The sequence below is a fragment of the Apaloderma vittatum genome, unplaced genomic scaffold, assembly GCF_000703405.1.
Source record: "Apaloderma vittatum isolate BGI_N311 unplaced genomic scaffold, ASM70340v1 scaffold38211, whole genome shotgun sequence".
In the NCBI taxonomy this organism is placed as follows: Eukaryota; Metazoa; Chordata; class Aves; order Trogoniformes; family Trogonidae; genus Apaloderma; species Apaloderma vittatum.
Genome location: NW_009701459.1, coordinates 7,466 through 30,043, shown reverse-complemented (window position 1 = coordinate 30,043; position 22,578 = coordinate 7,466). Strand labels below are relative to the sequence as shown.

Sequence of the window (22,578 nt, the reverse complement as noted above, 5' to 3'; positions counted from 1 at the left end):
AGCCACTGCTCCCAGTTCTGTGTCACCAACAGACTTGCTGAGAGTGCGCTCTCTGCTCCCCACAGTGGGGGTCAGCCATCACCTCCATGCACCCCGGCAATGTGGGTGCAGTGGAAGCCATGCCAGCTGGTGTGGGAGGGAGGTTTGGCGACAGCACATGTGGGACTAAAATAACATAAGGCAGGGACATATGTCATCACCTGCTACATCTTCAGCGATGGCTGATGTGCCAAAGACTGCTGACAGCTGTCTCTGGAGGTTTTCATCACGTCTTTGGGGTGTGATGCTTGCTGGTGCTGTCAGCCAGCCTGTCATCACAGAACATTTATTCTGTAGGCCACATTTGTGATCCAGGCACACAACTATATGAGAATATCACTTTTCCTATTTTTTTAAATGATGTTCATTTTTAAAAGTGAGAAAGAACATTTCATTTCCACAAAGCCTTGCTTTGACTCACGGTCGTACACTCTGCGGATGCCCACTTGCTCACAAACACCTCTGTCAAAGAGAATCATGAGGAGCCTGGGCACAGCTGCCAGCTGCATCAGGCACAGCATGTATGACAGATGTCTAGCAAAGGAGCAGCAATTCCTTAGCAAAGCTAATGCTTTGATTTTTATAAAGTGTGGGAGGGTTTCTTTCGCTGGTTTGGGGAGATACTTCTTCCGCTCTGTTTCAAGTGATCTCTGTAGATCAGGAGATCTGTAGGATGCTTCTCATCAGGAGCAGAGGTTTGCTTGAATTCCTGTGTGTGGAGACCTACAGGACCACAACTGAAGCAGGAAAGAGGTGCTGTTCTTCATTGCTCACCTCAGAGGTGTTTTTTGGCAAGTCACTGGCCCTTTGTTTATGGCTGAGGTCAGGACAGCCTAAGTGCATCTATTAATTATGCAGTGGCTGGGTCCACGTAAAGGAGTGTGGGTATGTACTGTCTGTGTGAAAGTGATTACTATTGCCAAGAGGTTACGGGGCAGTGATTTTCCCTGCTTTTCCTCTCCTCATTTGCAGGAGCAGCCTGTAGAGCTTGGTGGGTATGCCTGCGCAGGCTTAGTCCCAGGTGGCTCTGAAGAGAGAAGATGCAGTGGGGGAACCTCTGGGTTGCATGATTTTTGTTGGTTGGTGGGCTGCTTCAAGGTGTCACTGGTTTTCCCGGCAAATGTTCCGTATAATCTTAAGTCTGCTGCTTCTGCCATTTATGCTTTTTTTTTTTTTTTTACCATAACAACTGTCTAATTCTGCTTCAGCTAACAAAGCTTACGTCTCTGATAGGTACACAGCAACATACCAAAGGTCAGACTGTGGGCCTTAAACATTAGCCTCATTGTTCTAACTATGCCAACAAGGCAGGCCAAGATGTTTCCCTGTATGTTTTATGTTAATAATTGTGGAAAATGCCACTGTAAAAGCACTTTGGAAAAGTACTCTTTGCACAGGACAATCTTTGCACCGACTGTGCAATCCTAAGTGTATAAAAGCTTCACCACACCCACCATGATTCTCCAGAGACATGAGAAGCATCTGAAGGTACTGTTATTTATCTGTGGCCTGAGTCCCATGCACAGCCTGGCATATAAATCAAGTTTTTCCAGTGTCTGTCAGACTTCATTCAGGAGGATTACTCTCTCCAGCTGTATCACTATTGGATGGTTTTCCTTTTATCTCCTCGGGGCTTTCCAAGCTCACCAGCATAACACTTTGTGACTTAATCTTTGCATGGGCTGCTGAAAACCACAGATATGTGAAAAAGACTGCAAAGTTTATACAGAATAAAGAATTGTTAGATAGATATTAATTTTCAATTACTGTTTTATTCCCATGATTGAAGACACAGTCAGGTTTTGTAATTCAGGATTCTGGTTGCAAAATGTGGTAATGGGCAAGGGTATGTATTTGAATTGCTAGGGAACTACTTAATCTGCCTACTATTCTGCGGTCTAAATTTAAACCAGAGGGAGGGTAGGTCTGTGATTCATTGGCAGCTGTTTGTTGTATGGAAATAAATCCCCTTCCTTGAAAAGTGCAGATGAAACAAGAGTATTCCTTTGGAAAATTGTGGGAGCAAAGTGTGGAGAAGTAGCTAATGCATTTTATCCCCAGTTTTGTTTAGGCTAAAGGAAATTAGATTACTTTGCTTTTCTTTCATTTCTGAACACTTCCACCTTCTGAAGAGGCACAGGACGAAGGAAGGTTCCTGTGCTTTCAGTAGGTGTAGCTGGCAGTGAAAAGTGACTGCGCGGCAGCTGTGTCAGTCTTCCCAGATGTGACATACTGTCCTCTGCAAGCCAAGCTGTTAATCTGAAAAAGAAACAGAAAAGAAAAGGAAACCATTTAGCTTGGAGTAAGAAAGCCAGGTGTAGAAAGACAGCAGGAGTAACCAAGTCAGGCAAAAATAACAGAATAACCTCCCAGGTGAACATGAAGCACAGGAGGCGTGGGGACAAGAGGAGCCTCAGGAAGGTGGGGAGCAGCTCCTCTCGGGAAGCCTCGTACCTGTGCCCGCTTGCGGAAGGCCTCCTGTGCAGCCTTCTTGTTCTCACTTTTGCCCACCCATGCTGCCAGGGCAGAGGCTTGCAAGGCTCTCCCGTAGGAAAAGGTCAGTTTCCAAGGCTTGGGCAGAGGGGACTGATTCATAGCGTTCAGGTTGACAGAAGCCTCCTCTTCACTCTGGCCTCCAGAAAGGAAGCAGATGCCTGCAAGAAAGAGGTTTTGAGGCTTAGAAATAAAGTGCTCCAGCCACCGCAATCCCTGACGTTTACGTGTCAGAGGAGTGGTCATGTCAGATGTAGGAGCAAAGCCAGCAAGAGTGACAGTGTGAACGGAAACATAGGAAAGAACTGGGAATCACCAGGAACGGCAGCAGGAACGGTGCGGAGAAGAGCAGTGACGGTTGCTACAGCTACATCCTGAGGGGTGTACTTCTTGGGGCAGGAGTGCCCAGCTGTCACCATGTTGGGTTTCAGCAGTGTCCCCTCCAGGTATACATGATGGTCATTCAAGGCCTTGTAGACAGCAGCCAGAACCTGGAAACAGAAGGACTGAGTACAGACCTCTGCTCAAATCTTCACCTCAAGCTGCTGTGGAAAGACAGGCTATTCGTTGGGAGCATGAGAAGATCAAATTGCATTGTGCTTTCCCATGAAATTTATTAAAGGCTGCAAATTTATTGAAGCCGCAGAGGCACCACTGCTTCTGAGGTGACCAGGATACCACTCTTCATAATTTATCAGATCTGTCCCTGCAAAGAGAGGGAAGTGTTTTTGCTGCCAATGCATCTTTTTGAGATCAAGAATGCTTATATTGGCAGTTTGAGTGGAAATCCAAAAGCATGGAGTCTACTCTTGTATTTGCTGTTAACTGATTACTTGACTGGGAGCAACTCATTTTTGTGATGCAGTTATGACACACCTTTTTGGTCAAAACTCTTTGAGATCTGTCAACATACTCTGCATAAGATTAGCTACTGGTATGTGAGGGGGAGAAGGGAGGCAGGAACCTCTTACCTTTTCTGTGACATACTGACAGCGCTGGAGGTCATGGTCTCCATCAGGCAAGATTTCTGGCTCCACAATGGGCACCAAGCCATGCTAAGGAAAGAAAAATAAGGAAGTCCTTGTTGTCGATGCCAGCTTTGGTAGTACTTCTTGCTGCACTGCCTTTCTTCCTCATCTTTCCCCAAGCCAGCTCAGAGACCTGCCTTTCAAGATACCTATCATGTTATAGAACCATAGCACAGTTTTGGTTGGAAGAGACTTCAAGATCATCGAGTCCAACCTTTGGCCTAGCCCTATCAGCACTATTAAACCATGTCTCTCAGTGAGAAGGGGCAGCAGCATTTCAGGGAAAGTAGGTGGAGGGTGTATACCTGCTGGCAGATGCTGGCATAGCGTGCCAACGTGTTGGCATTCTCTTGGATGGCGAGTTCAGAGGGTGTTGTGCTTGTGATCTTCAGCACTGCACGCCACTTGCCAAAGTCAGCACCATCTTTCTTGTACTGAGCACAGCGCTCAGCCAGTCCGTCCAGCCCTGCAGGGGAAAGAAGAGTGCTTGACCGAGAGCAGTTCTTCAGGATGTAGCTCTGAAAAGTACCATGACACCAGACAAAGCTGCGACTCAGGTGAGTCACCCCATAGCATGTGCTGCAGCAGTCATAGCTTGGGCTCCTGGGATCTCTCCTCACCTTGGATGGTTGTTTCTCCATTTGTTCCTGCTAGAGGTGCTGTGCCTTTATCCAGCTGAGGAGAAAAGAAAACAGGAAGGGTTACAGAGAGATGGAGATCAGTCTCACCCTTACCTTCTTGCCCGCAGCTGGTCTGTTTTTGCAGACTGACTGTGAGTAAAGTATAAGGCTGAACATGCTAAGGGTGCAAAGGGGGGAAATGTTCAAACAAAGGTGAAGAAAAGGAGTGAATTGGCTAAGAGGAAGAGGGCAGTATGTAAACGGCTGCAGGGAATGGCTCGAGAGCTCTGTCAGATACGGAAAGAACTAGATTTAGGGATTTAATTGCAGTGAATTGTGAGTAGATGGGAGTTTGTGGATAAAAAATTTTGCATCGCATGCAAATGTGCCCTTGTTCAGTTGTGCAAAATGCAGAGAATGTGACAGACAATCACGAATGTGACTTTAAAAAGAAGCACATGCCACACACCCACACAGACAGGAGAGAGTGCAGCCCCATATATGATTTTCATTGGGAATGGGGTTTGGAGTATGCTGCCAGCCAGACATGTACAGATACTCACCTTTATTCCCACTACAATGCCTTTTTCTTTGATGAGGGCTGGAAATGGCTTTCCACTGCTGTCTTTCTGATAGAGGGTCTCGTGGAAGAGGATCACTCCCCCGATGCTCTGGTTGATGGAAGCATCTGAAGAGAAGAGGATCTCACGAAAGGCACGGCGATTCTCCTCTGTGTTCTCCACATTAATCCTCTGCAGCCTGTTCCCCATGGTGCCTAGCAAGGTGGACAAAAGTCGGACAGTGTTAGGCTTAGCTGGCCTCCCAGTCCCATTATGCAGTAATGAACTGGGGCTTCAGTTCAGAGCTTATTTTGTCAGCTGTTGCTGATATAGCCATAGCCCTGCCTGCCTGAGTTGTTCTTGCTCAGTCAACAGGTTTTAAGCATTTTTTACTTACTCCACTGAGTTCAAAGATGAAACAAAATTAAGAGAAAAAGTCTTGGATACTGCTAATTGGTTGACACTCAGAACTCACCTACTGATTCATCTGCAGCTAAGATCCCCTTTCCTGAAGCCACAATCCGCTGAGCAATGTCTGAAAGAGCTTTCTTCTGCTCTGGAGACAGTGCTGGGAATTGGTGGGTCATGGTGGCTTGCCTGTGGAAGAAAATTACTGTTAGAAGCTGGGGGAGACTGTATACACAAACTGTGGACCAGAGATGCCACTCAGGTATTTCTGTTGGAGAGCTCTCAGTGCTCGTCTGGGAGGTGTTATCACAGGCACATGCCCAGAGATCCATTTGGCTTCTTGGCTTGATGTGTCTGGCAAAATCAGAAAAGAAAAATGCAGAAGCCACATCCTAACACATCAATGCAGGAGCAAAGTGGAAAAGACTCTGCACTTCACATGGACTTGCTCAGAGGCTAAAGGAGAGTCACTCAGTCATAAAAACACCAAGCTAACAAGTTTGCTAATTGCAAACTCCACAGACTTCTTTGCAAAGCACCTATGACTTTTTGTCCCAATCAGAAGAACTGACAATTACCATACTGCTTACCTTTACTCTTTTCGTAACAATGCCAATCTCCCATTCCCGGCCTTCACTGGTGGTATTTGCTACTTTGTCTAGTTGATTTTCTGTCCCCACCCTCCTTTGTAATTCTTTCCCCACTGTGGCTGCTGTCAAGGGTTAGGGTTGGGCCAACCACTAAACAAATGAAAGATGCTAAGACTCCCTCTTCCTGCCCAAAGAGGAAGAGAAAAGGGAATAAGGCAGAGAGACTTACAGTTTGGAAAATAAAACCAAAACAGCTTTAATGAAACATAGTACTAATAAGAAAATAATGGAAATAATGAGATATATACGCAAATATATACAAAACTGATATCAAACCCAACACTCATCTCCCCTCGCCCAACAGTAATCGCCACTGATCCTGCACAGCAGGCAGACATGGGGGAAGTCCCGGGATTTTACTTCTTTGTGACCCCTCTTACTTCCCGGCCCCCTCGGCGTTGCACACAAGAGCCACCAGTGTCCTTGGTCACTACAGGAGCAATTATAAGCAAGAGCCTTTCTGCATCCCAGTCCCAGGCAGTGACTGCAAACATCAGGTGTTCTCACTGCTGGTAGCAGGCACTGTCTGCAGAAACATGCTGCTGACTTCAGAAAGTGGAGTCTTAGATGAGACTGAGCTGAAAAAAAATCACTGAATAGAATTGATCCTGTTTTAGTTCAAAACAGGACATCTGCTTTCAGAACTGTGGTGTTGCTTACTCAACACAAGATCTGAGGGGTTAGAAGAATTCACCACCCATTTCTACCTTTTCAGCTGTGGCAGAGGGTTACCAGCTGCTGATAACTATCACCTAAAATCCAGGCTCTGTCTGGTTATTAAAAAATGCTTGGTCTTATTAAAGTTTTGATTATATGACATTAAATTACAGTTGCTCACATCATCTGATTCGTCCAAGACGCTTTCGTAGGTGTATAAGCCTGAGACGAAAAGACACTTTTCCCTCTGTCAATATGCTACTGCTAAAGCAACACCCAGTTTTTTATCAGCAGTGGTAAATTCGTGAGACGTATCATTAAATACAGCACAAAAGATGCCAACATGAACGGAGTTCTGCACACCATAACAAATGGTGCCAAAATTTTCTGGCCTCAATAATATCACAATACTGTGACAGCGATAAATCCGCATCTCTGATTTCTAGTTGAACGTGTTTCAGTATTGATAAAGTTGTGCAAGATTCAGATGGTGATGTCTCCCAGTACAAATGCAGCATTGTGAATTGTTTAGGACTAGAATTCATCCTACACAAACTATCAACAGTGAGTCATTCTAGGTTTAAAGGTAATTTGAAGGAATGTGTGATGAAGACTGCATCAAATGAGGGAGGGTTCCCTCCTTTTCCAAGCACTGAAATGCCTTGCTGTGGTCCTGCAGAAGCAGGCTTTGCAGAACTCCTCTCTCTGTATGTCAGCCTGTGGCCAGAGTTTTGGGAAGCACCCTCTACAGTGGTGACCACAACTCTACCACTCCTGTTCAGCCTACCTAAAAGAACTTAAAGAGCTATGGTTTATGCTGCATAGCTAGTTAAGTTCACCTGTAAGCCCCCTTATCCTTCACCTCCTTTCTGTGTCTGATATGTCTCTCAGAAATAGGAAACTGGCTTGTTATTATGATTACTGTATTAACAGTTTGTGCAGTAAGCACTTCAGTCAAAACCACAGCATCATTAAATAAACTGCTGTGCAAAATGATGAGGAATCAGTCCCATAGTTCACAGTCGCTGTGGAAAAGACTTGAAAATTGTGATCTGGCAAGAATACAATCTTGTCCAAGGCCAAAGCTAATGAACTGCTAAATCAGTAATGGGATTTCAGAGTTGCAGTTTGGAGGTATGCTACAGCATGGGTAGGTCTACCCAGATAATCTTTAATCCAGCTAGCTGAATTACAAGACCATCAGTCACTCCGGTTATTTTGCTGTATTTTCTCTCCAGCAATGAAATTAGCAATGACACTAATGACTGTTGTACCTTACTTGTTTCTGGTGTTTGCATGAAGATAGCAAAGAGACAGTTATCACTCAAAACCAGCCTGTAGAGCAAGTTGCCAAAATACATAAATAGGAGTCGATAACGTTAAGACCAAGTAAGTACTCTGAGAGACTGAAACAAGAGTGTAGTTCCACACTGACAAATTGGAAGACTGCAGATTAGTTCCAGTCTACGCAAGTATCTCACTCAGTGTGAAGGGGAAGGTGGAGATTTGTGAGAAGGCTCCCCAAAATGATCTGTATGGCTACAGCAAGTGGTTCCCAGCTACCCTGCTGAGCTACAAGGACAAATAAAATGCACAGTGTTCCTAACTGAAATGGTGAAGAATTGAGTGAGAAAGAGCAGTTGTAAAGCTAATGATAGCCCTAAAGTCCAGAATGCTGATTTAGAACTTTATTTTTCTATGTTTTTTTCACGAGGAGCATAATTTCTGAGCATCTTCCCCACCAGATTCAGAAAGGGTGTCTCTGCTGTACGGTACTGCTCTAAGCATTTAAAGAGGAGTGGAGAAGTCTTACACTTCAGTAACACTTCATGCAGCTGCCTTGTAAAAACTAAGTTCCCAGCACATCTACCGAAAATGTAATGCTCTACCCCTTAAAGATCTGGGTATGTTACCTTAGAGGTTCTGCAGAAAAAGAGTTGTGCCCACGCTGCCAGAGCTGGGCAGCTCATTTCCTTCTTCCAAGAACAAAGCCTATTTATCTTATTATTCTGCTTTATTTGTTTAACCTGATAACTTCTCCAGGCATAAAAAAACCTCGAAGAAACTATCTTCTCAGTGATGGTATTTAGGAGTTGTCCCACCACTATAGTTTTTCAAGAAATTTTATTTTTATTTACCCATTTAGGCCGGGAGCTAGTATCAGTGTCACAAGCTCATGTGTTTTCACATAGATTTGACATTGCACGACTACAATACGTTCTCGTTGTGATAACTGCTTAGATAACATTTTTAAAAGGAGGAAGAAAAACCAAAATAATAAAACTGCACAGAATGCACAAAAAATGCAGCTTTATGGCTGCCTTGAGTGTTTGTCAGGCTTCAGCAGCTCCTTAAGCAAATGAAGTTCTTTGCTTGGTCTCCTCCTGTGACCAGCAGGAGGTACGGGTGCAGAGAAAGGGAACAGCACAGCTGTAAAAGTAAATATGGCACTGCTTAAGCCTCAAGATTTTCTGATCTACCATACTGAAGGACTGCAGGGGAAGTATCTTCACGGATATCAGCACAAGCACTGCACCCTGTTAATATTAATAGTGAGAACCAAAGGGCAGAGGCAAAACAAACAGCACAAAGAACAAACAGTTACATTCCACTTCAGGTCATCTTAGAAACATTAATATTTCACTGGTGTCTTTTTCTTTCCCACCACCTCAAGTAGCTAGCATCTTCTAGTCTTACAGAAAATCGCACCTGAGTCCTGCTTTGCAGATGGGAAATTAATCTGTAAGTTTTTGTCTTGGGTCTCTTCATTGCCTTATTTTATAAAATTGGTTCTAAAAGTGCAGGACCAAATTCTCGACATAGAGTTTGTATACCATGCTTGTAGCTCTTCCCATGTAATTACTTGTAAACACAGCCCTTCAATGTCATCTCTGACAATCCGCAATACACACCACACAGGCATGTAGTTGCACTGTGCACACAAGAGATTCTGCTTCCAAAGGGCAGGGTTTGAAGAAGAAAAAGTTGCATATACAAACATACAGTTGATAGGAGAATGAAAAATTTTCAGTCACATGTAGGCACAGTGTTGACTCAATTTATTCCTCATTTCCACTTGTATACTTAGGAGAGACAGACACATCATGAGTTACATGACTCATTACAGTGGATAAATCTAGTTGCTGGCCTCACCTCTCTACAATGCTTCATTAGAAAGCTGTTTCTAAGCCAGTCTGATAGCTTGGACATTGGTCAAACTGAGGCACGGACAGCTGGGCAAGCCTGACAGCTGGGCAAGCCTGGCCCCGTCCTGCTGATGGGGCACATTCCTACCTAGCCTGCAGAGGACACCAGGCTGCCAGGACTAGCGGATACACTTGATTGCTGGGCAGCAATCCAGAGGAGCCTGGACGAGGGGCAGGAAGGGATCAACAAGAGCACCATGAAGAATGTCCGGGCACTGCCTGGGGGGCAGAGCCCTGGCAGCGATTCCACCAGCGCTGGTGGGACGGGGGAGCAGGTCCAGGGACCTTGTCAGGCATCAAGCTCAACAGCAGCCAGCAACAGCGGCCAGCAGCATCCCGTGTGACCAGGGGTCGGTCCCCCAGAGAGCCAGAGGAGGTCACATCTGGGTACTGCATCCAGCGCTGAGCCCCTGCAGCACAGGAAAGACAGTGACAAACTGGAGTGAGTTCAGCACCCGCCACCGAGAAGGTCGGAGGCTGAAGCACTGGCTCTGCGAGGAGAAGGCTGCAGAGCTGAGTCTAGTTTAGTTCTGAGCAGAGATGGCTTCAGCGGCAGTTCTCAGCAACTCCCAGTACCTACGGAGTGGTGATCGAGGAGGCAGAGCCAAGCTCTTCACAGCAGCGTGTGACAGGAGACTGAGAGACAAGCATAAGCTGAAACTAGAGAGATTCGGACTGAATACAAAGATTTATTTTTCACTATTGGCACAGACAAGCAGTGGAGCAGGCTGTGGTGTTTCCATCCTCAGAGGCTGTCAGGACCCACCTGAATAAAGCCAAGAGCAGCCTGATCTGAGCTTGTGTCTAACCCTGCTTTGAGCTGGAAGTTGGACTGCAGACCTCCCAATGTCCCTGTCAGACTGAGTGATCCTGTGGCTCTGTCCGAGTGCTTGCTTTGGGGTGTTGAAGAGGAAGCGGTGCCTCTGTGTGTATGAAGGAGCTCTGAGAAAAGAACAGGCTGTTTCTCCCTTCATCTCTGCAGTGGGAGTGAAGGTTTCAGTTACAGCCAAATGTTTTGTTTCTGGGTTTTAAAATGTGTCAGGGGTATGGGAAAAAAGAGTCATCCAGGCTTCTGCCATCTAGAAAAAGCAGATGTTTTTGACTGATATACTAATTTCACTATCTTGATAGGTTCTTTGGGACCTGTACGACAGTAAATTGCCTGGTTGTTTTTTGCTCTCTCCTGTGAGCGTGGGGACAAGGAGTTTTTTCCATCTTCATGCTCTATATAGAGGCCTTGCTGGAACATCCTCTCTAAAGTGGATAGGAGTATGTGAGACCTGCAGTTCCCTGTCCCGATTCCCGCATTAGCCTCAGGGCTACACTGAAGCCCCCATTTTATCTCTCTGGCAAGGCAGAAACAAGGTTAGGTACTGAGGGACCCAGCCTCTGCTGTCAGTGCTCTCTGCACTTCTGGAGCACTCATGATGGCTAGAGATGGCTGAGATGGCAAGAAAATAGTTTTCTGGAAGTAAATGTGGTCATTAGGATGAAGCTGCTTCTCACTCAGGGCTGTGCTATTCTCAAAGAAAGGAAAAACGCTGTCAGACTTGCACCAGAATTCAAGTCTTGTCGTGCCAGCAGGGGAGGCTGGGGGCAGTCGTGGTGAGTGTTTCAGGTGGGCTAAGTAGTTTCATGTGCCAGGCACATGGGGTAGATGAGAAAGTGGTGGGGAATCACAGATTCAGTGAAGATTTGAGTTTTGGGAAGAATTGCCTGAAGCTGGCAGTTCACAGCTTGAAAGATGACAGCCTGATGCAGGAGCGGTTTTATTCCTGTGCCACAGACTGCGTTACATGCGCCTGCTGAAGAATCTTGTGATTCAAATCTACTGCAGTAATACCTCAGACGAAGCTGCACAATGAACACCCATAATTACACGTGTGTCAGCACAGGTGTTTGTCAGGACCAGCTGAATTCTCCAGTAATTCTCTTTGCAGAAAGTAAGTTTATGTACTCCACAAGCACAAACAAGCACATACAAAAAAAAGCATCAGAAAGCAAGGCAGGTATGTTATTGCTCTAGGCCGCTTACACTAAGGATTCACTCACTCCAGGAGTTCTGAGTGACTAAGCTAAGTTAGAAAGCCTGTGCTAGCAGCACATGGGTCACACTGGAAAGCAGTTCCTGGAACAAAAAAAATTAAAACAAACCAAAAACCAACTCCCCAAGCCCATTTCAGATAAACACACCGTGTCTCAGCTGCAGATAAATGTACTGTCTTTATAGTTTAGAAACAAAATTATTGTACTTACTGACCTGTGTGTGGACACGGCCTCTGCTGCTACAAGCTTCTGGTGCGGTGGTTGCAAGTGAAGAGACCCAGTCCTTCAAATCACTAACTTTTATAAAATTCTTGGCAGGTTTTTTTTTGTTGTTTTTTTTTTTCCCCTCCCCTTCTTCATTCTCCCTCCCTCCCAGCCTGGTTGGGGAGATGTCATTGCCTGAGGTCAGTCATTGGCTGTCAGGCCACAGCCGTACACAACCAATGCGACCCGGTCTCCTCCTGGCGTTCCTCCCTTTTGCCCTCCCCTGGGTATATAAGGCCATTCATCAGCAGTGAAATCGAGCTGGTTTACAGTTACATCAAATTATTCCTCCTCTTTCTGAAACAGACTGAAAATAACTACAATGGAAATTGTTTCCAATGATCTTAGGCATAACTTTCCGTTTAGGTTAGATCTTCTGGAAGCGTGTACTTAGGAAACTGCACAGTGCAGGCAGGAAGAGAGAGAACAAAATGCAGAAACAATGCAACACATCCATAATCAAAATGAACTACTCTCATTTCAGTGGCTTCCTAATTTTCCTTAACTGAAAATTTAGCGCAGAAACATATTTTCCAATTAGTATATGGAAAGGCAAAATGCAATGCTACCGTATTGGGGATCGGGAAGCTGCAAGTTCTGATTTCCTTTGCAGTGTGTTTGTGAGAATGATGGTTAAGGAATATGCCCACACTGAGATCCACAAGCGCAAGCCAAATTTTCCACCAAAATCCCATTGAAACACCTACCCACATTACAGTGACACACAAACTTCTCAGCTGCCAAGCAAAATTTTTCTGTGAAAAATGCTGATGCTCTATAAACAGTATATCAGCATTCCGGTTTATATGAAATCTCACTACAGCTATTCACCAAATCCAGGCAGATAAACTTGTTATTTTAAAATTTTTTTTATGCCCACAGTGCAGGTCAGCCCTGCTGGGGGGAAGTACAGCACAGGTACTGTTGGACAGACACCATCCCCTCACCAGCAACACTCTCTGTGACCTTGGACATTAGTGTGTCTTTTCCACAAGGACCCAGTGTTTGCCTGAAGAATGACGTAGTTTCTCCATTTGTTTGGCTTGTGTAGTAAAACCTTTAGCCTTTACATGGTCACAGTGAAACATGCGATTTTTCCTCTCTTCATCAGGGCACTTCCTCCCTGAGCCTGTCTCTTCTAGACCTGCGTGCCAAGCTCAGTGTATGTAGGAAATCTTAACAGCTTGTGTGCTGCACTCCATGACAACCAGCAGAGAAACCTCTGAAAAAGAGGATGATACAGTCCAGCTAAAGCCCCTGTGCTTCTGTCGTTTTCTTTTCTTTAACCTTCTCCTTCCTGATCTGTATGTTTTTGTTGAAGAATGCTGTGCCACATAGTGTGGACATAAAGCCTTCCCTGCTTTACAGTGTTTGCTTTATATTTCATTTCTCCTATCCTAGCAGAAAAAATAGCCTCATGGTATGTTAAAGTTTCTACACTGCTAACAGAGGCATATATATGGCTTAAAAATATTTTTGACTAAATGCATTACCTAAGACCCTCTTGGGACCAAGAAGGTGTCATACTGATGCTCTTCTTCAGGGCCACAGAGAAAATCAGAGTTTGAGCCCCATCATTCCTGGTTTGGATAGAAGTTGTCCCAGATAGGAAAGCACTTGGAAGTGTTTCTTTCCTAGTGTCATTTGTGATACCATCTGACAGTCTATTGGAGAAAAGCTGGGTGAAGTCTTCCTGAAAAAAAGTGCTGTGTGACACTTAGAAACCACTATAGATAATCCCCTGTAGCACACCTTGCATTCTTACTTCTTTCAGGAGTGTGTATAGGTGTGTGTATATATATATATGTACAAGTACATGTACATCTATATATCTATATCTATATATGTACTTCCAGGTGGGTAAAGGCTAGTTATGTGCATTTCTAGTTCTAAGCTAATATTTAGCCCTTCAAGCAGAACTGCAGGTCCTAGAAGAGATTCTGAGGACTGAGGAGAAAAGTGAATGGAGATGATGGTTAACTTCTGCACTTAATTTAGGAGTGGGAGCATTTTCAGGCAAGAATAGGGAATAAGCAGTCATGCTAGATAACGTGACTGTGAGGTTCAGTACTACTACCATGATGCAGACCCATGATGCTGACCATGCTGTGGAGAAATTATTAGTAGACTGATATTGAAACAACATGCTTTCATCATCACAGCTACGTAATCATAGTTTAGAGATACTTCCTCTTCTGAAAACTAGGTTATAGTGGTAGTGTGTACCCTTAAATGACAAGAGGAATAAGCTTGCACCATGAGGGGAATGCAGTGTACTTTCATTTAACTAAGCAACCAACCTATCCCATAAAAAAATACCAAATAATTGCCTGTACTAATTATTCTATGGAAAAATTGGTCTGTCATCCAAGGTGCAAACCTGTCTCATCGAGTTAGTGTTTGAACTCATAGCATTGCCAAATCTCTCAGCTTTCCAGTAACCCAGCTGATTTTGGATATTTAAATTTTTTAAATTTTTTAAGCATTTTTTAGAGTAACAGGATGCAGCCATAAGGCTGTAGCTAGGAAGAGGCTGTGTGCTGGTGTGAGACCCTTGGTAAAAGTGGCTACACCTAGACATCACTTTGACAGAGACTGGATTCGTGGCCATGGACAGAGTTCCCTGTGGGAGTTCAGTTGCCGAGGAAGCAGCAGTTCTTCTCTGCTTCCCTGGGATTCCTCACCCCCCTCTGCCACTGGCATGAGAAGGGGAAAGGGAAAAGTATCGCCAGGAGCCCAGGCTGAGGGTAAGGACAGGGAGAGTGGGAAGGGAAGGCAGTTCAGGCAAAGAACAAGTACTCTCAGTTCTTGGTACTCTTAATAATTTTACAGACTATTGCAGTGATGTCTGATCCACTGTCCTAGTGAAAAGAAATATCTTTCAATAGATACAGACTTGCTAACTATCTTTGGAGAGTTTTGGATGTGTAAGGATTGATTGCTTAAATACATATCTAACCAAGTATGGGGACTGAAGTTTTTCTGCATCTATTACAGTTTTTTTATCCGTTAATGAGAAAGTGGATATAAACAGTTTTGCAATACAAAAATCGTTATAGCTCACTCAAATCTGTGTTTGAAACATCACTGCAAACAAGATGCATAACTAGAAAGAGAGCTTAATGTTCATTGTTCTGTCTTTTGTAGCATGGAAACAGAAGATGGTAGTCAGATATAAAAGAGATGGATAATGTTGAAACACAAGTATTTAGCATTTTATCTCACAAATGTGGCACAGCGTAGTGAATTTTGTATTTGAATGGCTTGGAGATTTTGCTGATGTGGACTTTACATCTGAAATTACCATACAGAAGTTGACAGAAGTAAACATTTATAAATTTTAGAGACCACTAGATGTTGTATTTAGAGATGGCTTGGATTATTATTTAGGTCCAAATTTGTGGGTTTGCTTTCTTGAGTTTGACAGTGCAAGTACTAGATTTTCATAGTGGAAATTAATTTCATTGCTGTCTTTGTTATACCCAGCCTTGCTGACAAAGCATCTGTCTGTTCTGTACTGGTTTTGAATGAAAGCTGTTACTGGATGAAATACATTAAAATCTAGTTTAAAGGCAACAAGTAGAAATTTTGGAACTGCTTACACTTCTGAAGGCTGATGATTGTGGGTTTTCTCTGTATGTTTATAGCAGTGTGATTCCCACACTGATTTTGCCTTTGATTACCCATTTTAACCAGCATTTCAAATGACAATAAGTAAACGTGAAGAGATACAAACTGTACTACATTTGAGAAAGAGAGGAAGATGAAAAAGAAATGGATGAAGCAATTTCAGAGATCACACGGTAACCAAGAGAAAAATAAAAAAATTAAAGTTCCCCTCTGCACTTCAGTAAGTGAAGTACTATTAACCTTGTACTATTAATACAAGATATTCTCCTCTGCTTTTGCATGTGTAAAAAGGATGAGAAGTGGAACGGAAAAAAAACACGGGAAGTTGGAAGAATATCTGAGTACAATATGCATCCACGTGAAAAGCACCTGGCTCTGTGTGCCCCAGGAGAGTGCTGCCTGCGTCACGGGGTTAAAGTCTAATCCAGGCAGACTGGAGTGGAGTCGCGTCCTCATCACCTCCCCACACTGTGCTGGATGTTTCTTGTTTTCTTTGCTCGGCAGTCTTGCTTAACTGCTCAAAGTCCAGCTTGTTCATCCCTATCTAATCAGGGGTATTGTTTATTAAGTGGTTTGTTTTCCCCATTCACCTACAGCCCTCACCCCCAATGCAGAGAGCCTGGCCTTTAGCCCCACTGAAAAAAAATCCCTGCATTTCACCTGTGTGCAAACACGTACATCAGGGAGGGCACGGAGGGTTAGTTGGGCAGAACAGACTCGGGACCACGAATTGCACTGAGGAGACTGCACAGGATTTGCCTGTTCTTCATCCTTTGTGTCTTAAAGCCAGGCTGCCACAAACACTGTGATGTGGAATGAAAACAGGCAAGCATCACATTACTGTTAACAAAACCCGATCTTTGTAATAATTTCAATGGCAGGCTAGCAAACAACAATACAACTTTAAATCAGGCCACCAGTACCAACATTTCTGAGCTTTGCAAAACAGCTGAAATGGGACATGAAGATAAATGCAGTTATGGCACTGGTCTCTGTGCCTTTCTGTTTACACTTTGTTTTTTAAAAAATCAAACAACTGGCTGCTATAATGCGCGACACTTACCTGTTTATTACCTGTTTATTTAAGCAGCACATGGTTCCCCCCAAAAGCACACTTAGGTGGTGCAGGTTAATGTTGGCATACAGTCTGCAAAATGCAAACTACAACAGATATCTGAAATGGACCAGTTTTGCTGAAAAGACCATTGCAGATGTGGTTTCTGCACTGCTGGAGGAACAGGAGGCACCACAGCAGAAATTCAAAGAGAAAGCAGGCACTGAATAATAAACAGCTGGCCAGAGGCTTGCTACCAGGGCAAGAAAACACAGCCCTCTTCATTGTCAACATTTAAAAGTCACCATTGGTTACGCAGCTGGGAATGTGGCACCCACAGTTTGCCACTGAAGAACAAAGTCTTGGAAATACCTGTTGACACTGCTTTTAGGCTATAGGTGCATGGATGAACTGGCTGACGGGGCAGATTCTCTCAAAGCATGAGCTGCAATGACATTGTGGAAATGAAGTTACTCTAGCAACAGAGACACAGGCAGCGAAAAAGCACAAACCATGGAGTACCTAATTCTATATGGATTGTTGGCAGATCTGGGTTTTACTCCAGATTATTCAGACCCATATGTTGGGCCTTGCCATCTGCTGAATTTGGATGCCATGTCTATAAAGCTGGTGTGGAAATACACAGAAAATGCTCTTCATTTCAGGAGAGAAACTGCCGGTGCCTTTGTAGCTACAACTGTCTCCCACAGAAAATTACTTATTTTATTTTGTGAAATGCATAGCCTTTCTATAGAAAAGCATACTAAAGATAAATTTCAGTATTTAGAGCTTGATTTTGTCTCAGGTCCCTTTACTTTATTGGAGAAGGGTCCTTGCAACCTGATCTAATAAGACCTGTTTTAAGTGCGGAATTGGACCAGGGACTTTCAGAGGTCCTTTTCAACCTGACTTGTTGTAAAATCCAGATGCATTTAGATGCATGAGCGCAGAAGGATCTTCCTTGGTGAAAGAGATGGATCTGCAAGTTTGAAAAAACCAAAAAAGTAGCACACAGAAAGAAGAGATGATAGATTTTTAACAGAGAAGTTGTTTATTTGTTAGAAAGTTTGCTTGTAAATATGTTTAGGAAAAAGGTAATTCACCCTGCATCCAGCCAAATTGCTGCTGAAATACTGAGTCTAGAGATTCACAGCTCTTCAGAGGAAGGTTTTTTCCTTCACTTTTCAAATGCAGAGTCTTCTCACTATGACATCGATACCTACTGTGGTTAGAAAATCCTCTTGGTCTTCTAATCTAAGAGAGCCATATAAATTTATGTTTTGTGTTCTGCTGGAATCATGCTTATGTTGGACATGCCTTGGAAGCAAAGGTAGTTTTAGTCTGATTGAATAATTTCCCCTGAATTGTCTTGGACAACAATGCCTTGAGTCCTGCTCTCTTGCCCATCCAGAAGGAATTATTTTCTTCACGAAGCAGTTGCTGTGTTGAAAAATAGTCTCTCAACTATTGTGAATGAACCGACACCCAAGAAAAGTCATATTGTTTGTTTAAAAAATAGTCATAGAATCATAGAACAGTTTCAGCTGGAAGTGACCTTGAAGATCATCGAGTCCAGCCTTAGTCCCAGCCCTATCAACCTGCTAAACTAGGTCCCCCAATGCAACATCCGCTGTGGAACAAAATCCAACAGGGATTAAGAATTCACAGTAACATTTTCTGTTCCAAGGGTAAAGTACAGTTCTCTGACTTTTCGTTTTTAACAAAGCTCGTGGCACAGAAAACAAACAAAAATCAATCCACTTCTGAAAGTTGAGAGGCAGCAGAAGGAACGCTTTCCTGAGATACCACATTGGCGTGGTGGGCACTGGGCAAGTACCTGAGTAATTCAGAAATAGCTTCCAGCAGGCTCAGTAAAAGGAGCACCTCTGCTGTAAAAGTGAATTAAAAAATTATTCCTGAATAATTTATTAACCTGAAAGGAGTTTGTTCTCAATGGATTTATCTGAAATCCTCTCACTGGCAGGTTCAAACTGCATATTGTTTGGTCTCCCAATCAACTTCTCTCATCTCTTATGCCCCGAAAATTGTCTTCTAGTTTAGAAGGGATGCCTCAAATTCACATTCTTAATTTTCAACTCTGAAGCTCAGTGAAATTTTTTACTGTCCCTGGATTTCTGGGATGACAAATCAGGTACTAAAGCAAAATAACTTGAAGACAAACAGAGAGATCGTTTTCCACATCAAAACATTTATTAAGTGCACACAGTTAGTTAGTTTCTTTTCTAAGGTTCCTTTCTTTACATTCCTCCTTTTTCCTTTCCTTGTCCCTTTCATTGTATCTTGCTTTGAGATTTTCTTTATAATAATTAGTATGAATGGATACTCATTAAAAGAACAGGGCATTGTCCTGTATAGTACAAAGGTAGAAAAAGAGTGAAGAAAAAGCTCACCGCACTGAAACATTTGCAGCTGGAGGTGCATAAAAAACCAGGTTGTGTTTGCTCACACACACAGGCACTTAGTGAAATAAATATACACAGACACTCAAGTCCTGCCATCTTAACCACATATAAAGCCTGAGAGTACGTTACCCCACCTGCCACTGTGGGAGCACGCTAATATCTTTGTGGTACTGCCTGTGCAATTTTTCCTCTCTCCTCTGGCAGGAGAGGTGCTTTGCCTTTGGAACAATATGGAATCCATAAGCAGATTTCACTGAGCCTGATTTCCAAAGGTCTTATAAAAGCACCCCAAACGATGATGAAGACAGCAAAGCACTGCTCTGTATTGTGCAGCCATTTCTCAGCTAACTTGCATTTGTGCTGTGTAATTAGTATTGGCTGTGAGTTGACAGCTAGAGGCTTGCAACGCTCTCTGGTTTCCTTCTCATGAGTTCTGTGTCTTTCAGATCTACAGACAGACCCATTAAGAGCTTAAGGCATAAATCACCTAGGAGAGACTGGGGAAGAGAAAATTCAAAGCAGAGATCTTCTTTCACCAAAACAAACAACAACAACAAAAAAAACCCAGTGACCAAAACTCAAAAATACTGCACATGGTTCATTCCAAAATGAAGAATACGATTTCAGAAACAGTTCAGCCAAACTCCACAACATGTAAGTGAATTTTATTCAAAGCCCACTGAAGTCAAGGTGGGCTTTTCCTTAGACACAAACGTTCTTGTGCCACTTTTGATTCCGTATGAGATCTGTCATCTGCATGGTTTTATGTTTAACTGTGCCCACAGCTGTGGTACAAAGTTCCTATCCCAAATGCCTAACAGCCAGGGCACTCTGAGTTAACGGGTCAGTGTCAGTGGCCCCTTGGTGTTTTGTGCTTGCTGCTAGCTGAGTTTCCTGTGGGTATTTTGCTTGCTGCCAGGAGCAGTAAATGCATAACTTGGGCTGAGCCGTGAATTTCAGCCCTGAAGTGAAGCCAGGATCCTGCACAGCAGTGGCACTTCATCTAAGCTTTCCTCCCGCTCTGTGCTGATAGGAAGGCAAATTCACGTTGAGTATCTAAGTCCAATCAGCAACAGATACAGCCTTTTTTAATGACCTGGATCCACTACAAGTAGTGACAATACCAACCAGCACAGCAGTCATCCTGTGCTGTTTATGATGTCTGTAACATGTCAATGAAAATGTGTGTTTGTGACTGGGTTGTGTAACAGCAGTGGCTGTCACTCAGTTTTCCTGTCCTACCTTCAGAGGCGACCTCGAATGAAGCAGCAGAAGCTGTTTTTAAGAGCCTCTGTTCCAGGAAAAAGGAGTGAGAAGGGTGGAGGTACAGATAAGATCTGTAGGAGGAGCCAGTGACAAATAGAGGCTTCATGAAGTCTGAAGAATCAAAGTGAAATTTGTTGTAAAGTTCACATCAATCACTGCTGTTTTTGAAAGCCCTGCTCAAACCCCAGCTTTAAAACAGAGGTCAGAGATCAGACCTCAGTAAGGATGGGGAAGTGAGGACTTTTCCCCCTTACTAGCCTATATTTGAAACACTTCCTTTGTCCAACGTTTCTGTTGCCCTAAGCTGAGGATTTCTGTAACCCTTGTAAAGGAGACAGCACAGCTCTCACAGTGTGAGAGCCTTTCCCCAGGAACGATGAAGGAGAGTAGGCAACCTGCACCTCGCGGTGGCATTCTCCCCTCCCCTCCCATGAGGGGAGTTAGTTCCAAGCATACCTTAAGTAAGGTCTGCCTGTATATGAGTTTATTTTCTAAGAAACGCGTGGGGTTTTTTTAAAGATGGTTACTCTTTGTCGACCAGGAGGCACAGGATACACAGTCTCTGTCTCTCTGCCCAGCCACTAGGTTGCTGGGCTTTGTGTCTGGAAAGGCATGAGCAGGTCACAGCAGTTTTGGGTTGTTGTTCAGCCGAAGGCTGGAATACATTCCCACGTGCCGGACCAGGTTGGGTTCCACCACATAGGCGTTCTCGCCCGTGGTCTGCAGCAGCGAGTAGAGGGCAATGTCCTTCGCAAAGCCGCGGCGACAGCGCAGCTCCTTCAGGTAGCCTAAGGCACGTTGGGCAGATGGGGCGGAGAAGAGCATGGCAGGTGTGCAGCACTCGGTCACTGGCACGATGTTGTACAGCGCGGGTGCCAGCCGGCGCAGCTCCAGCAGGTAGTGCCGTCCCACCAGCTCCGACACAGCCATGCTGTACAGAGCAAAGAACAAGACAATGGGCCAACTGGGGCCGGGGCGCCCCACTGCCCAGGAGTACACACCGCTCAGCACGGGCCCCAGGAACATGCCCAGTCCCAGCCACTCAAGGATTCTCATGGGTTCAGGGTTGAAGTAGTGCTGCAGCCTCTCGGGATGATACAGCTTGAAGTAGAGCGCATCTCTGAGGTATGGCTTGGAGAACCGGGCCAGTAAGAAGTGCTGCAAAACAGCAAATATCTCCTCCTCTGGCACAGCATCATCTTCCACTATGAGGATGTACTCTGGGTTGTACGCCAACAGCGACTGCTCAAGGCAGAAGACGTAGTCCTGCTTCTCCTTCTCAAACAGGTTCACCTTGGGGTCGGGGTTCTCCCCAGTTTTGTCACGACTGACCACAGGAAAGAAGCTGCTCAGCAGCCTGACATCCTGATGGTCACTGGGGTCTGACTCCACGTTACAGAGGAGGAGGCGGTAGCTCCGGCATCGCACACCACATTTCTGGAGAAGGCGGTGGAAACGGGAGGCCACTTGCAAGACGTAGTGGAAATCGTTCTGCCTCTTCACAGTGATAATGGTGACCAGCAGCAAGGGGTGGAAGGCATCGCTACCAGAGGCCTCAGAGGCATTTGGTATCTTGAGCTCCTCAAAGTAATGGAGGGCAGCTTGTCCCTGCTGCTTGCTCTGCTCCAGGAACTCCTGGCTCATGGGGTTCAGGTGCCGGTGACGCAAATAGAAGTAAGAGTGGAGGAGCCGGTGGCAAATCAAAGGTGCAAGCACTCCAAATGTTACCACAGTCAGCGTAAGGAGATGGACAAAAGGATTGGACCAGCGGCACCACCTCCCTTGGTGCAGCATGGCTGCGGCAGGAGGAGAGCACCCCTGCTTTATTTATGCCCCCATTCCTTCACTTCTGGTGCATCCTCCCATGATTGCAAAGTATCGCTGGGGCAGTGGCTGCCAGACCTGCACAGTTTGTCCAAGCCTAGAGAGGAAGACAAAAAGATGGTGAATGAAGGAGGAACTGTCTAGTGGGAAGACCGTAACTTGAGAAAATGAGAGCCCAAGGCTAGTCACTGAGTAAGCCAAAATAAGAGGACCCTGAGGAGTCTCTTGTGATGAGGGCATCACAGAATTGTTGTGTGAGGTTGAGGGAAGGTGAGCCGAACCTAGCTTCCAGCAAAGTGCCCCTAAGACCTTTTCAGCATGTAGGAGCTCTGACCTGACTTAGCTAGACAGGACTTCGTTGGTTTATTACCACAATTCAAACGCGTAACAGGCAGCGCTGACACAAGGCA

The 22,578-nt window shown here is 44.6% G+C and overlaps 2 protein-coding genes across 2 annotated transcripts; both read right to left on the bottom strand.

Moving 5' to 3' along the window:
- Nucleotides 1-1,909: 1,909 nt before the first annotated feature.
- ALDOB (aldolase B, fructose-bisphosphate) lies at nucleotides 1,910-12,027 on the bottom strand. The gene is made up of 9 exons (XM_009879149.1): nucleotides 11,922-12,027; nucleotides 5,216-5,337; nucleotides 4,744-4,955; nucleotides 4,181-4,235; nucleotides 3,866-4,026; nucleotides 3,504-3,587; nucleotides 2,849-3,023; nucleotides 2,494-2,693; nucleotides 1,910-2,298 (listed from the first exon to the last, which is right to left on the bottom strand). The coding sequence occupies exons 2-9, from the start codon at nucleotides 5,325-5,327 to the stop codon at nucleotides 2,203-2,205; spliced, it is 1,095 nt and encodes a 364-aa protein (XP_009877451.1). The 5' UTR covers nucleotides 5,328-5,337; nucleotides 11,922-12,027; the 3' UTR covers nucleotides 1,910-2,202.
- An 8,938-nt stretch (nucleotides 12,028-20,965) lies between these two features.
- Nucleotides 20,966-22,138, bottom strand: TMEM246 (transmembrane protein 246). The gene has a single exon (XM_009879148.1). It carries the CDS (start codon nucleotides 22,136-22,138, stop codon nucleotides 20,966-20,968), a length of 1,173 nt encoding a protein of 390 aa, XP_009877450.1.
- Nucleotides 22,139-22,578: the final 440 nt, after the last annotated feature.